General features: G+C 34.8%; 1 protein-coding gene across 2 annotated transcripts in view; it reads right to left on the bottom strand.

The window, feature by feature from the left end:
* Positions 1-7035: 7035 nt before the first annotated feature.
* Positions 7036-13887, bottom strand: part of LOC108358385 (uncharacterized) — a 49552-nt gene continuing 42700 nt past the window's right edge. Inside the window, exons 3-5 of one of the 2 annotated variants that reach the window (XM_017609677.1) lie at positions 9226-9446; positions 8586-9139; positions 7036-7709 (exon numbers count right to left, since the gene is read on the bottom strand). In XM_017609677.1, coding sequence (XP_017465166.1) covers positions 7234-7709; positions 8586-9139; positions 9226-9446 — 1251 coding nt within the window. In that variant the 3' untranslated portion in view covers positions 7036-7233. The remainder of the gene's footprint in view (positions 7710-8585; positions 9140-9225; positions 9447-13887) is intronic. The other variant, XM_017609678.1, reaches the window with a different exon arrangement.

The following is a 13887-nucleotide window of genomic DNA, read 5'->3' as shown; positions in this document are numbered from 1 at the left end:
TGCAAATTTTATGTAAGGATACCTTTACAGGGTGTCCCAATACTCTGAATTTAATTTTGTAAGCTGAGAAAATTATGACATTTTGAGTCGAAAGTTATTAAAATAGTGTCAACAATTTCTAGACGAATAGACTACGTGAATCGGGGCTTGTACTTTGGAGCAAATTGCAAAGCCCCTATGGAGTTCCAAAGTTGGCGTGAGAGCATACATATGTACATATGTATGTTTGGCTCAAGACTCAGAGTATGTGCAACATGGGTTTATGCATTTCACTAGGACTTTCATGTGACTTGTCATATGTATTTCTGGTTTTAAATTCGGAATTATATAGGATGCTCAGTGCCGAAAGGGTGACGTCTAGGTTTAGTTTTACCACCCATACTCACCAGATCACTGAGCGCATCAGCAAGACCGGTCCGCATTACCCCCGTTATGCCCATGCACACCATTCGGTGCTGTTTGCTTAGTTTTTTATTAGCAGTTCTTTGTGTAGCTATAGTCCACCATCTCAGGTGGGTGTCTCATCCAGCATCACTCCCCCATTATTTCATTACATAGCTTTTTTATGGACAGCCTTTATATGGCATACATCGCTATATGCTGTTTTGAAAATTAGGTCAAAAGTTAAACAGATTATATTTGATAGTTATCCTTCCCCTTCGCTCTATTTTCGCCGTTTTACCTTTTTTTCTATTCAGCATAATAAATGCATTCTTAGAACTTTACTTTCTTTTGAAAATATACAAGATGTTGTTGCTGTTGTATGCATGTATGTATGTAAAATAATTACATATAAATATATATATATATATATATAGAAAAAATGAAGACAATTTTATGAACAAAGAAACAGATGAAACGCCCAATTCTTATGAATGAAAAATTTTTTAAAAACACATTTCACCCTTGCCAGTCGCCTGTCGCCAACTCATTTCTCCACTACCGCTAAAAAATGGTGGCCGAAAGTGAGTCACGTTGTGACAGTAGGCAGCGGGGGTGAAGCGAATGTGAGAAAAATTAAATTTATTACAAATAGTACTTGTATAAAATCACGCTACAATTGGCACTAGCAGACTAGTAGTTAAATTAAGAGTGGCAAATAGTTTGCATAATTTATTGAAATAGTAAAAAATTAATATTAAGTGAACATAAATTACATTAAATAATTAGGAATTAAAATGCATTACTGAATGAACTTAAAGTTATGAAAAGCAGGCAAAAATGCATACAAGAAGAAAAAAGACGAATTCACAGTCAACATCCCAACGCAGTACACTACATACACAACAGTGGATGTGTAGCACAATGAATAGAAGGAAGTTATAAAGTCGTTGATATATATATTTAGGAGATTCAAAAGACGTGTTAATCGTCGTTTTGTCATACCGCCTTTTGTCAGCACGGCAATGACACTACTCACCGCTATATCAATTGATTTAACTACTGCGCCTAAAAGTGTGCCCCAAAAGCTTAGCTATAAGCGCTCTAAAAAGTAATAACAATTTTCTGTGTTATTCTTTGAACTATTGGGTACGTGAGAACGGCGAAACGATGCGTAAGTGGAACTATGGGCTTGACAACCCCGGGGTAACCAGTCAAATGCTGCCAGTCCTTGAGTGGATTGGAGGCTCAACTGGCAGAATTCGTCGGCTTTCGAGGTCTGACCAGAGACTAAATTATGACGCCTTTGGGAACAGTATGCCCCGGAGTGTGTTCGCGAGCTAGATGAGCAAAACTAGCGAGACGAGCAGGGTGAGCAAGACAAGCTGGATGTGCACGTGTAAGATGAGCAACTCGAGCGAGAGAGTCGAGCTGGTCCAGCAATCAAATCAGGTCTGGCAAGTTGTGTAAGTCGGGTGAGTCGAGCAGGTTGTGCAAGTCTGGCGGGAGGGCATTACACCGTTCTGTTCTTGGTGCGGGCCATCGGGGAGTATCGTTGTGGCTGGGGTTTAACACCCAAATTCGGGTAGAACCAGCAATGGTTCTATGTGGAGTTGCATTGCAGCCGGGTGCCTCGAGCCACACCAAGGTGATTAGTGTGTCCACCGCACACTGCCAATTAGTACTGAAGTGCTTGCATTTCAGGGCGCTGATCAAGGCATTTGAATTGATCCTTTGTGCTTCTGGGCACCGTGAGGTTAGGTCATTTTAACGAGAGGTACTCACTCTCACACACAGTTCGGCGTAATAGTTTTACGCGCAGTAGTTTCAACAATTTGCACGCCATGAGTTTGGTCATTGCTTTGAGGGCATTCGCAGTGTATGATATGATTTATTTACTTATACATTTTCTATTAGTTTAAAAACATTTCAACCGTTATTTTACGTTGAAAAAATTTAAGATTTTGCAACGCTTAAACACGTCTTTTGAATGTCCTAATTGTATTTTTTCGTGTAATTCTTACTTATCCACTTACAACTAGCAAAATATTTTTCTAAAGTCCAAATATCAATTTGTGGTTAATTTTATAAAAAAAAAACACACATACTAACACAATTACCACCTACGATATACTTACACAGCGCCATACACGCACGTACATATGTAAGTATTTTGTTAACACGTCGCACCTCCTTGCCAACACACATCAAAAGTACCTAAATATTTGTTGTTATCGTTAAATATTCATATCATTGTTACCCGTAATTCAATTCCAATTCATATAATTTTAACTTAGCAACATTAAGCCAACTTTTATTTAACAAAAAAATAAAAGCGAAAACATAAAATTTGTAATAGATAACACTCACAAAACAAAGTAATAATAAAAAAGGAATGCATACACTAATTATTAACTAATTACAGATGTAAAATAAAATAATTATGTATTAAATTTTGTGAATTTCATGTGTACAAGAATCTTATGTGTAATTTTAAAAGTAATCTAAGATCAATGAAACCAAATGCAGCAAACAAACTTCATTTGCAACTAAATAAACGTTGAAGCAAACTGCATCAGAAAAAATTAAAATGGTAATAAATAATAAAGAATGAACACAATTGCAAAAGAAAAGTCAAAATAAAATAGTTTGAATTTATTTTTAAAGTTGTATTGGTATGGAAAACCACTAAGGCATAATTGTCCATTCAACTTAATGCCTAACGGTTAATGCCTGACAGGTAAGACGAGACTGACACTTAGGTGAGTGGCAATCGCGGTTGGCATGCAGGCAGTTGGGTCGAGCAAGTAGACATGTCCGATTCTCGCGGTTTTCTTCTCCATCTGCCTCCTTTGCCTTTTAGCCGAGCGCCCGTTTGAGTATTAACAATCAAGGCTTCTCCGTACGGGTACTCTTCTTCTCTATCTCTGATAGATGTGTCCGTCTCGAAGGAAGAGTAGGGCCATATAGCATCTCGACATCCTTCACAACCCTGGTTTTTTCCAGACTGCTTTGAAAGTAGAGCGGCCTAGGCCTAATTCAAAACAGGCTTTCCATTGACAAAGTCAACGTACCGTCAACCACCAATAGCTCGCTTCCACCGAAACTCTGAGTGCCTGTGCCAATCACGAAGAACGATGATCTTTGGGCCTACACATCCGACGAGTCGGCGAGCGAGTTCCAGCTTGCTGGTTGCATCACGCAGAGATACATATGTATGGAGTTGGTTTCACAATGAGGCTGGTAGCATTTTATCTTGATTGCCAAAGGTAACCACCACTCAATAGATGGCTTCCTGTCTTAGTTGTGAAGAAATATCTAACAGTAGTTTAATTAAAGGTAAGTATGTGTGTAGGGGTGCGATTTTAGTATGGTGCGCTGAGAGAGAAATCCCGCCTCTACAACAAAACATATGTTTCTTTTCGGTTTTTCATCGCCAGTAAAACACTTTTTGTGCTTTGTAGCTGTCGGTATTCTTGAGTTGGCTAGAAGGAAAATGAGCGCTCCTACGCTGGCTATAAAGAACGCCTAGTGATAGAAGCGTCATGTATCTATTCCGTATTTTATGTGCATACACTATAGTGACCAAGGTTTTTTGATTTACGCTCCGGTTAAATTAAATTCAATGCCTCAGAGAAAACTTAGTGACCATAAGAGCAATAGCACTCAATAGCAACCAATATTCACCTCATATGTAATTTTCATTATCCAATGATCGAATCTAAACCAAATTACGGGTACAAAGTTATGCGGTAGCATACATAAAAAATAAAAAAATATTCCTACCCCTTTTTTGAAGTCGGTTAAAAATGTTTGAGTTCTTTGTAAATTTTATGTAAATAAAGTGCATTTTATGAAACTTTAGAAAGTGTATGTCTTTATTACATACTTGCATAAATGTATTTTAGAGAGCATATTTTCTGAAAAGAATTTACAGTATTTTCTGGTGACATATCTCCAGAAGTATAAATCCCTCCGCAAATATATTTCTGGCTGCGCCCCTATTTGATACCTAATTTCTGGTAATCCAACTAACAGTGCAGATCTTAAAATTTTTTAGACAGGTGGCAATTTTATAGGAATTTAAAGTGCTAAAGATAATATTTCTATCGATAAAGATTATACTTAAAAAATCTCCTCTAAATCTGTTTAGTAGTTTTTGAGATAAGCGTGGTCAAAATATCCCAACTTTCCTTTATACTATGTATAGGAGATAGTAATTTTTAAATAGGTGGCAACCCTATTCAAAAAATGAAAGCTTTTGTGCAGGTGAAGGCCATACCTTTTCATTTGGTATCTCATTTTGTAATCCAAAGAATGGCGAAAATCTTTTAACTTTTTACTAGGTGGCAACCCTACTCAAAAAAATAATATATTATTGCACATGCAGAGGCTAAGTCTTTTCGATTGGTAGTGATTATGATTGAATATAGTAATTTTATTAACAGGTGGCTGCCCTATTCAAAAAAATAAAACATTAGTCCTTTTCTACAGGCCAATCTCTTTTATTTTACACCTCATATTTTGTAATCCAACGAACGGTGCGGATCTTATAGTTTTTTTTAGACAGGTGACAATCCTATTAAAATTCTAAATAAAAAAGGTCACTCTCCTATCGATACAGAGTATATTGAAGGAAATCTTGTCGAAATCCGTCCAAGAGTTTTCGAGATAAGCGCGTACAAAGAATCTTGGCTTTCCTTTATACTATGTATAGATAGATATAGATATATAATATATATTGTCCACAAAATAATAGGAGTGCGATATATTGACCAGTTTTGGCTACAGAAGTTTAGCTAGTTTTACAACAAACACCATATAAATTTGGATTTCAAACTTTGTACTAAAATTATAAAAAATCTACAAATCTCCCCAAAATTTCACACTTTTTAATCAGAATATTTGGAAAAAATTTTGGTACGCAATTTTTGGCCCATTTAATTATAGTATAACGCAGTGTCCTTCATATAAAAGAAATTTGTCAAAACATACTTTGTAAAGAAAAAACTTAAAAATCCTTCAACCAAAAAAAATCTCAAAAATCAGCAAGATTTTTTTAGCAACCTGAAGCTTGCACCTTGTTATGCCATGATTAAAAGGGCTACAAAACTGTATACCACCACATTTGTTTTCTAAAGTTTCTGATTAAAAAGTTTTTAATTTTGGTGAAAATTTGCGAAATTTTTATAAATTTTGTACAAAATTTTAAGTCTGAAATTATATGGTGTCTGTTGTATGGCCAGCTAGACTTTTGTAATAAAATAATAAAAATTAAATAAACAAAAGACAAATCATAAAAACTGGTCAAAATATCGCATTCCTTTTATTTTTGCACCACTAAACGTCGCTGCGCTAGTACTTTTTTCGCCATAGCAAATAGTAATACACTCAAGGCAATTAAAACAATGTCAAATATACATACATATATTTTCTGTCAACTTTATTTATTTAATATTAATTTATGTTTTTTTTTACGTTAGCGCTTATTAATTATTTTCGAGCTTATAATGCGACTTTTTATCGGTATACGATGTTACTATTATGTGAACCATTAACTTATATCACATTACAATAAATTAATATTATTTTGTAAATTTTAAATATTTATTAGCTTTTAATTTTTTATTTTTATTATACATAACTAACACAATTACGCAAAGATTTGCACTCAATTCCATCGATAAAAAAAGTTATTATTTAACATTTAATTATTATAAATTGTAACATACACTTTTTGCATATCTACTTAATGACAAAATTCTGTTTGTTTTTGTTGTTGGTGTCATATATTGCAATACTTTATAGTAGTGTGAAAAAAGTGTGTTAAAAAGTTAATAATAAATCCTTTACAAAACATTTGTTACGTCCATTAATTTTTATATTAAAATATTTATGTACTATCCAAATCACATACACATACATACACAAAGCCATTCAAAAAGATTTCGTTACTCAAGCATGGCATAAGAATAGAGCATATTGAAGCAGTAAACAAATGAGGAAGAAATAAACAAAAAATATATTCATTAGACGAAGAATTCGTAAGGAAATTCGAGTACGTTTAAAGTAACTGGTTGAAAATGGTGAATCACTTTTGCAGTTATGGTAATTGCCTTGTATTTTTCGAACAGCACTCACTTTTTGTGAGAAAAGTTTTCTGTGTGTCATCCGAATTGATTTCATTACTGCATGCAGTGCCTAAAAGTATGCAATAATTTATTGAGGATGAAAGTCGTTCCTTACAAATAAGTGACAGACTTTCGAGATGCTAGATTTTATATAGAAACATTTGTATTTTTCGTTTTGCTTACGTAAAGAAGGTGAAAAAAAAGTTTACTCATTATTGTTTCAAAAATGTGTTAAAACTACACTCGGACTAAAAGTAACGCTTGTCGCCGAACATGCTGAAGTTGAACTCTTAGTGATTGTATTTTTAGTTAAAGTAAATAGACTTGAATATTTCATTGTGAAACCAGTTACTATTTGTGCTTGTCATGGTAGAAACAACATTCACGCACACACCTATATTTTAAAGTTACAATTAGAGAAATTTAGTTAATATAACCTCAAAACATTAAAGTAATAGTTGCTTTTGCTCACAAAATATGCACATAAGACTTTAAAAGAAATCTATTTTAACAGATGAACTTGTTTTTTTTTTTTTGTATAGCCTAAAACTACAGTTATTTTACTTAAATCGAGCTAAAAAGTCAGTCGTTTTTTCCAATTGAAAATAATCAGAAAAACTTCTTCTCTACGCTTCATAAAAGTATACTTATAGTATATTTAGTTATTGGACGCGGTCACTTTCCAGGTACGGCGACATGCTTTTTATTTAATCGCTAAGTATCAGTGACTCTGTGAACTGCACGCTGCGCTCTCCAGCTGCACGCGAGTTGTTGTTGTTGCTACGGCTGTTGTCGAAGAAGCTGCGGCTGCGGCTGCGGCTGCCGCTGCCGCTGCTATAGTACTAGTTTGAGCTGAAGTTGCTGCCACCACACCAGGAGGCGTTGTCACTGCAGTACCATTTGGTGTTGTTACGGCTACGGCGGCCATTGTGGGTGGCATTAGCGCTGCGGCGCCGAGTGAACTTAATGTTGTGCTGGAAGCCGCCTTTTGGTTGGGGAATAGTACTGAGTAGGCAGGTGGTGGATCGAGTTCCTCGTAATTGGGTGGTGCGGTGTTGCTCGATTGAAGATCACTGCCAGCGCCTGCGCCGCCAGTCTGCATTGCTGCTTCGCGTTCATTGTTGGTTGCGTGTTGGGAGGCAGAGGCTGAAAGTGAACGGATGGTTTGAATGTGAAAGCTTAAGCGACAACAGCAAACTGGAAGGAAGGAAGAAGGAAGGCGACGGAGCAGAGATTTAGTTTTTTATTGAGACGTGGAATTTGCGCAGTGGGTTAATGGATTAAATTTTGAACATTTGATTAAAATGAATTAAGACCAGTTTAACGGTAGATTTTGGTGGAAAGCGTTCAATAAAAAGTTAAAAATATGACGTATTTGAATTGGAGAAAGAATGAAATTTAATAAAATTACAATTGTGGATGTTAATGAAATGTGGATAACATTTATTTAAATAGATTAGTTGGGTTGTGAGTTGCATTGGTTGGTAGATTGCATTAAAGACAAATTATAGTTGTAAATCGTATTTAGGTGATAATATTTCTCAATCGCATGAAATTTGTGGATTTTTTATGTGGAAGATATTTGTGGATCGTATTGCAATTGGCATAGTATTGGAACGAATATGGTTTATGGAACGCATTGAGGTAAGGAGAGTTTGTCACATTAAATTTGTGGATCGTATTGAAATGCGGATCGTGTTTTGTTACGTGTTTAAATTTGGACAGTATTATATTATATAACATTATTAGGTCACCAAAGGTTTATTGATTGTATTGAATTGTGGATGGTATCAGGTTGGATGACGATTGTAAATTGAATATTAAGCGATTAGGAGAATGTAAGAGAACATCATTAAAAAAAATTATAAAAATAATAAAAATTTTTTGAAAATATTAGTAAGAGTGTGCGTGTGTGGATAAAGTGGAATGTAGCGTGTTGTTTACAATTGTTATTGAATGTGATGAGCGATTTGAGAAAAAAAAAACGGAAAATAAAGACGATTATTTAACAGAAATAAGCAACGACAACTTCAAGCTCTGCAAGCAAAAGCACCCAAAGCCCACCAAACTTACCCCAAAGTCCACAAATCAGCAAAGCGCCACCACACAGTAGCATGCCCAGCATCAAATAACCCCACGGGCCATATTTCGACAAATCCGAATTGAGACCCGAACGTGTCGAATTGCGTCGATGGTGGTGGCCGCCAGTGTTTTCTGTGCTATTTTCAGCTTGCGCTGTGGCCGCCACTGTACTATTGCCACCTGTATTGGTATCATTCGCCGCTTGGCCCATCTGCTTCGTGTCCACTTTACGCAGGGTGGTGCTATTCACCACACCACTGCTGCCATTACCCTCCTGCGCAGATTGAGCTGTCTCTGCAGTGATAGCTGTGGTTGTAGTCTTCTCGCCATATGCCGGCACATCGAAGGCAAACAAGTTACGAAAAACCTCCAATGCAAAATGCTCAAAAATATCTGTTTCCATGGCAGGAGGAATGGGTTCACCGTAGCGGCGTCGCTTCCAACACATTTCATAATCCTCATCGCTGTCGTATTCATTGCTTATCGGACAGTGGCGGATGCCGTCGCAGACAAGCTCTTTGGAAATGCAAAGTATGGGTTCATCGCTGCAATTGTTGGATGCGAAATGGAAGCGAAAAAAATTTATTATTTTATGTTAAAACCAAAACTTACAAATTTTTAATTAGCTTACCCGATCCTTAAGCACTGATGCTTATTCTCATTGCGACACTGTTCGCCCTTGCCCAAAGCTGTGACCATCAACTTGGAATGCAACGTGTGTTGGCCGTGTTCCCAAACAATTCGCACGCGCCCATGAAACAAACGCACCGGATCCTCCATATCGGGAGCTGTGTCTTCCAATTGGCAGGGATCTAGACGCCATTGCGGTGTGTGGAAGTCCAAAGAGCTGAACTGTGTAAATTATAAATACAAAAAAATTATAAAAAGTTTGTGTCAGTGATATTGTTATGCCAGACAGTTGTTGATTACAAGATATTTACAGAGAAACGCTTGTAATTGGGATAATGTTGGAAGATCGCGCATTGAAATAGATGTAAATATTATTATTTGTGAGAAAAAAAGGGGCGCAGTAAAAACATTTTTAACTTATTTGAGAGCGTCTCCGCTATTCAAGATTTATGTACGTGTCTCAAATAAATACATGAAATTACAAAAATATATTCCAGAATGAATTTTATTGTATCGCGTATTTAGTATTTACTTACATATACATATATGTAAATATAACGAAAAACTTGTTATTCTACACGCGCTTGAAGCAAGACGCAATACGACACAAACGTGGCTTGTTTTGTACAGAGCCTGGGCTATGGAAGAATATGATTAAAATGCGTAGTAAGATCGTAAAAGTGGAAACAGCGGTTTTGAAGAAAAGTAAATTTCCTTAAGTTCATAAAGGGTTTGTGTGTCGAAACTAAACTTTTTCGAAGTGAAAACTTCTTTAGCGACGGCAGTGATTTCAATTTCGATAAAACAAAAACACGAGGCCAATACGCGTTTGTATGCTAAGTGCGTAGATACATGTATGTATGTATGTATGTCACTGCAAAAAATTCAAGTGAAGTTTTGCAAGTTGAAGTGATTTCCTTTTCGGTTTCTTTGTTTTGTTATTATCTACAAGTAAAAAGTCCGCCTAAGTGGACAAAAATCGAAAAATTCGTTGGCTACAATGTGAACGTGTATTTGGTATTTTTGTAAAGGTAATTTATCCACTAAAAATAATTAAATACAAATTTCCCTATAAAATAAATTATATGCCGCCAGGAAGCCACTAAAATCGACAAATTTTATACTAAGAATATTAATAAAAGCATAGCCATGCGTAAGCTCTTCCCGGAAATAAATGTCAAAAATATATTCTTTGAAATAAAATGTTGGTTTGACGTTTTTTATTTCCATATACATAGTAGAGAGCTACAGGATTAACAATTTTGGAATAAGATTAAACACAGGGTGTCCCTGCGGTATTCCAGAAAAACAATGTTTTTCAATCAAAATTTCAAAAAAAATGGTAAATTTTAATGGAATGAATAAAAAGCATATGTAAAAATATGTTATCTTTTATTATTTTATTAAATAGCACGGGTTGTTAGCTTTCGAAAGAAGAAATAAAAACTTGCCAACTTTTTGGACTTTTTGAAGTAATGCGTTTTATGCTAATGCATTTTTTGGCAGTGCCATCAGATCTGCACAACTCGTTCTATTTTTAAAAATGAAAAGTCGGATTAAAAATCTTGACCTGTAGACAATAGAGGTTTATTTTTTATTAAAGAGTTGCCAGCTGTTAAAAAATTAAATTAAAATTTTTAAATAAGTTAAATGAATTATTAAGAGATGGGTATCAATCGAAATGTGTATGAAAAGGGTTTATTTCTTAACTAAAAGTAGAGGGTTGCCACCTGTTAAAAGAAAATTCCATGGAATTAAAGGAATTAGGTTATTGAAATAGATAGGTATCACCATATGGGAGTCAGACGAAAGAGGTTTAAGAAGGTTTTGAGCTTGCAAAGTTTACGAAGAGGGTTGCCACCTGTTTTTAAAGTGAAATTTAGTTAAACCAAAATAATAATTATGTCAAACTAATTATTTACGACATCGTTTTTGTTGTTTTATTACAAATACATACATACATTGTCAATCAGTGATTTGTTCTGATTACATTCTTTTTAAATTGCCGAACTCTTAAATTAACTCAGGAATGTTTTTACTCTTCACTTATTTCTTGATTAATATCCCATTTATTATTTTATTTTGACCGAGCGCCACTTTTGAATGGTACGTTCTATGTGAGCTTAAATTTGTTGTCTCCAAACCAAATTTGATAAGGGATGACGGAAAACTCTTTTTACCCTTTCCAACACACTTCACAGTCAGCCTCTTCTATGCCTTTCTATTATCTTGTTATGTGGGCAGGTTTCGTAATAACATCGCGTTTTGGAGATCACGATGCCTATTGGTGATTCTAAATCATTTGCTGCAAATGATTATAGAATACCTTTGTGGATAGCTTCTCAAAAGTTCAACTGTCCATCTGAGCTTTGTTTTCCACGCTAGCATCGATCACTTATGTAGTTGACTTAGAATGTGTTTTATATAGAGACTTGAATGCGTTGGAATAGTTTATCTTACTATACATAGTTTAACACCACGAGTGCCTGTTTTCTTACTATTAATAAATGAGGGCGTTGCCTACAGCAATTCCAGCTGGTATGTTTTACGTTAGATAAATGCATGTGTCCGGAATAAATATTTTGCATAAAAATAGATGACAGATGGGTACACGTGACCCCATATATGTATGTATGTATGTTTATCTAGACTTTCGCGTTCAGTTGTCACAAACACATAGTGACATTTGTAACAGCTGTCTGTCTGCACTCATTTAATTTCATATCATTTCATATGCAAACGAGATGGGTAGTGCGCGCACAACCTTGAAATGAAAATTTAAATAAAAATAAAATATGGATAGTTGTGTCTGTCAAGTAATAGAAAAAAAAGAAAGACAGTACATTGTAATAAAAAAATTCAATTAAAAAGAAAATTAAAAAAAAAAACAACAAAGCGGCAGTAGTGCTAAAAATAAACACTTGCTGCAAAAAATTAATGAAATATGTATATAAAGTAAGGAATATATTTCCATTACATATTTACACGTCGTAGTAAATAAAACCATAAATAACAGCTAAAAGTTCAATTTGAATTTGTGACGCCATGACGAACGCGTGGGGCTAGATCACACGTACATACATACATATATCGTTATGAACATACATATGTATTCATTTACGTATAGCCTGCGACACAACGATAGCCACGCGACAGTTTGACCAGCTTTGACTTTTTTTTGTTCTTTTTTTACTGTTCATTAATTTTTTTGTATAGCTCATAATTAAAAAAGGCGTATAAATATAAATACAAACTTTATACAAAAATTATAAAAACTTTACAAAGTTCCGTCAGAATTCCAAACTAATACATCGCGCGGTTTTACTTTATTTAGCCCATAGTTTTGTGAGTATATTGACTATTTCGTGTGATTTGAAATTTTTTGGTTTTTGTCGAACGGTGTAATGTGTTCACTGTTTTATTTATGAAAATAAAATGTGTCGGCGGGATTTCTTAGAAACTCAATTAAACTAAAATTAAATGATCATTTCAAATTTTTTTCTAGAAATTCTAAATAAAAAGTTTTGCATTTTGTTAAAATTTATATGATTTTAAACAAACAAAATAACAAATATTTTTTAAGCAAACAACAAAAGAGACTTCAATTCTCATATAAAAATTTAAGATTATCATTAATCTCTTCATGATCCAATGATCGGATTTAAACCAAATTAGAATGGGACCACCTGTGAGATAATACCTTTCCTTTAAAACAAAAAAAAAAATATAAAAATATTCCAACGAATTGATAACCTTCCTCCTTTTTGTGAAGTCGTTTAAAAATGGTCAAAACTGGTCAAAATGTGGCGGATATGTATAATTACCCTGCAGTGAAAAGCCAAACCAGTGAGTACAAATACCAGTTCATTAACTAGTATGTGCTAAAGCGATGGCCTACCAGTTCGACAATTTCTAAGAACTTAAACGTTCAGCGACATCTGCCTTTATATATAAATAATAAATTTGAAGATATAATTTCATTGTAGAAAAAACATGCATGGAAAGAAACACTTGTGCCATAAAACTAGAAAATAATAAAAATATTTTTGTTTAATTATATTAAAAATTACAATAAAAACCCTGGATAAAAACAGTTTCCNATAATAAAAATATTTTTTTTTAATTATATTAAAAATTACAATAAAAACCCTGGATAAAAACAGTTTCCCAGGGATTGAACCGCGGACCTCAGTAATACCACGCCACTGCTCTGCTCTGTCGATCATTGCGACTGTTGGACCACCGTGAACAAAATGGCATACTTATGATTTTCACGGGGAATGAATTGCCAAACGATCTCATCGACTGGTATGGTGCTGCTAGCATTTCTCTTATGTAGTAGATGCTGATGCATATCCCGACAATTGACATCTTGTAGGACATCGCCATGTTGAAATACCAGTTACTAACCTTAAAAAACGATGGAACGTGAACCGGTTGGGCTGAAAAGCAAACTGGTAGTATTCTAGTGCACAACTAATAGCTTTTCCTGCAGGGTAGTATGTCAATAAGTCATGTTATAGTGTTCAACGTTTTAAACCATTTACATGCGATGAATAAATTTTTACTTCACTAGGCACACGCCTCGTGGGCGGCTGGGGTGTGGTATGCCAACATTCACATGCCGTATATATAACTACATATATGTGTGTATGTATGTATG

Source organism: Rhagoletis zephyria, unplaced genomic scaffold (genome assembly GCF_001687245.7).
Source record: "Rhagoletis zephyria isolate East Lansing unplaced genomic scaffold, Rhagoletis_zephyria_1.1 Rzeph_scaffold_00246, whole genome shotgun sequence".
Lineage (NCBI taxonomy): Eukaryota > Metazoa > Arthropoda > Insecta > Diptera > Tephritidae > Rhagoletis > Rhagoletis zephyria.
Note: the sequence above shows the minus strand (reverse complement) of the source record. Positions and strands in the feature narration are given on the sequence as shown.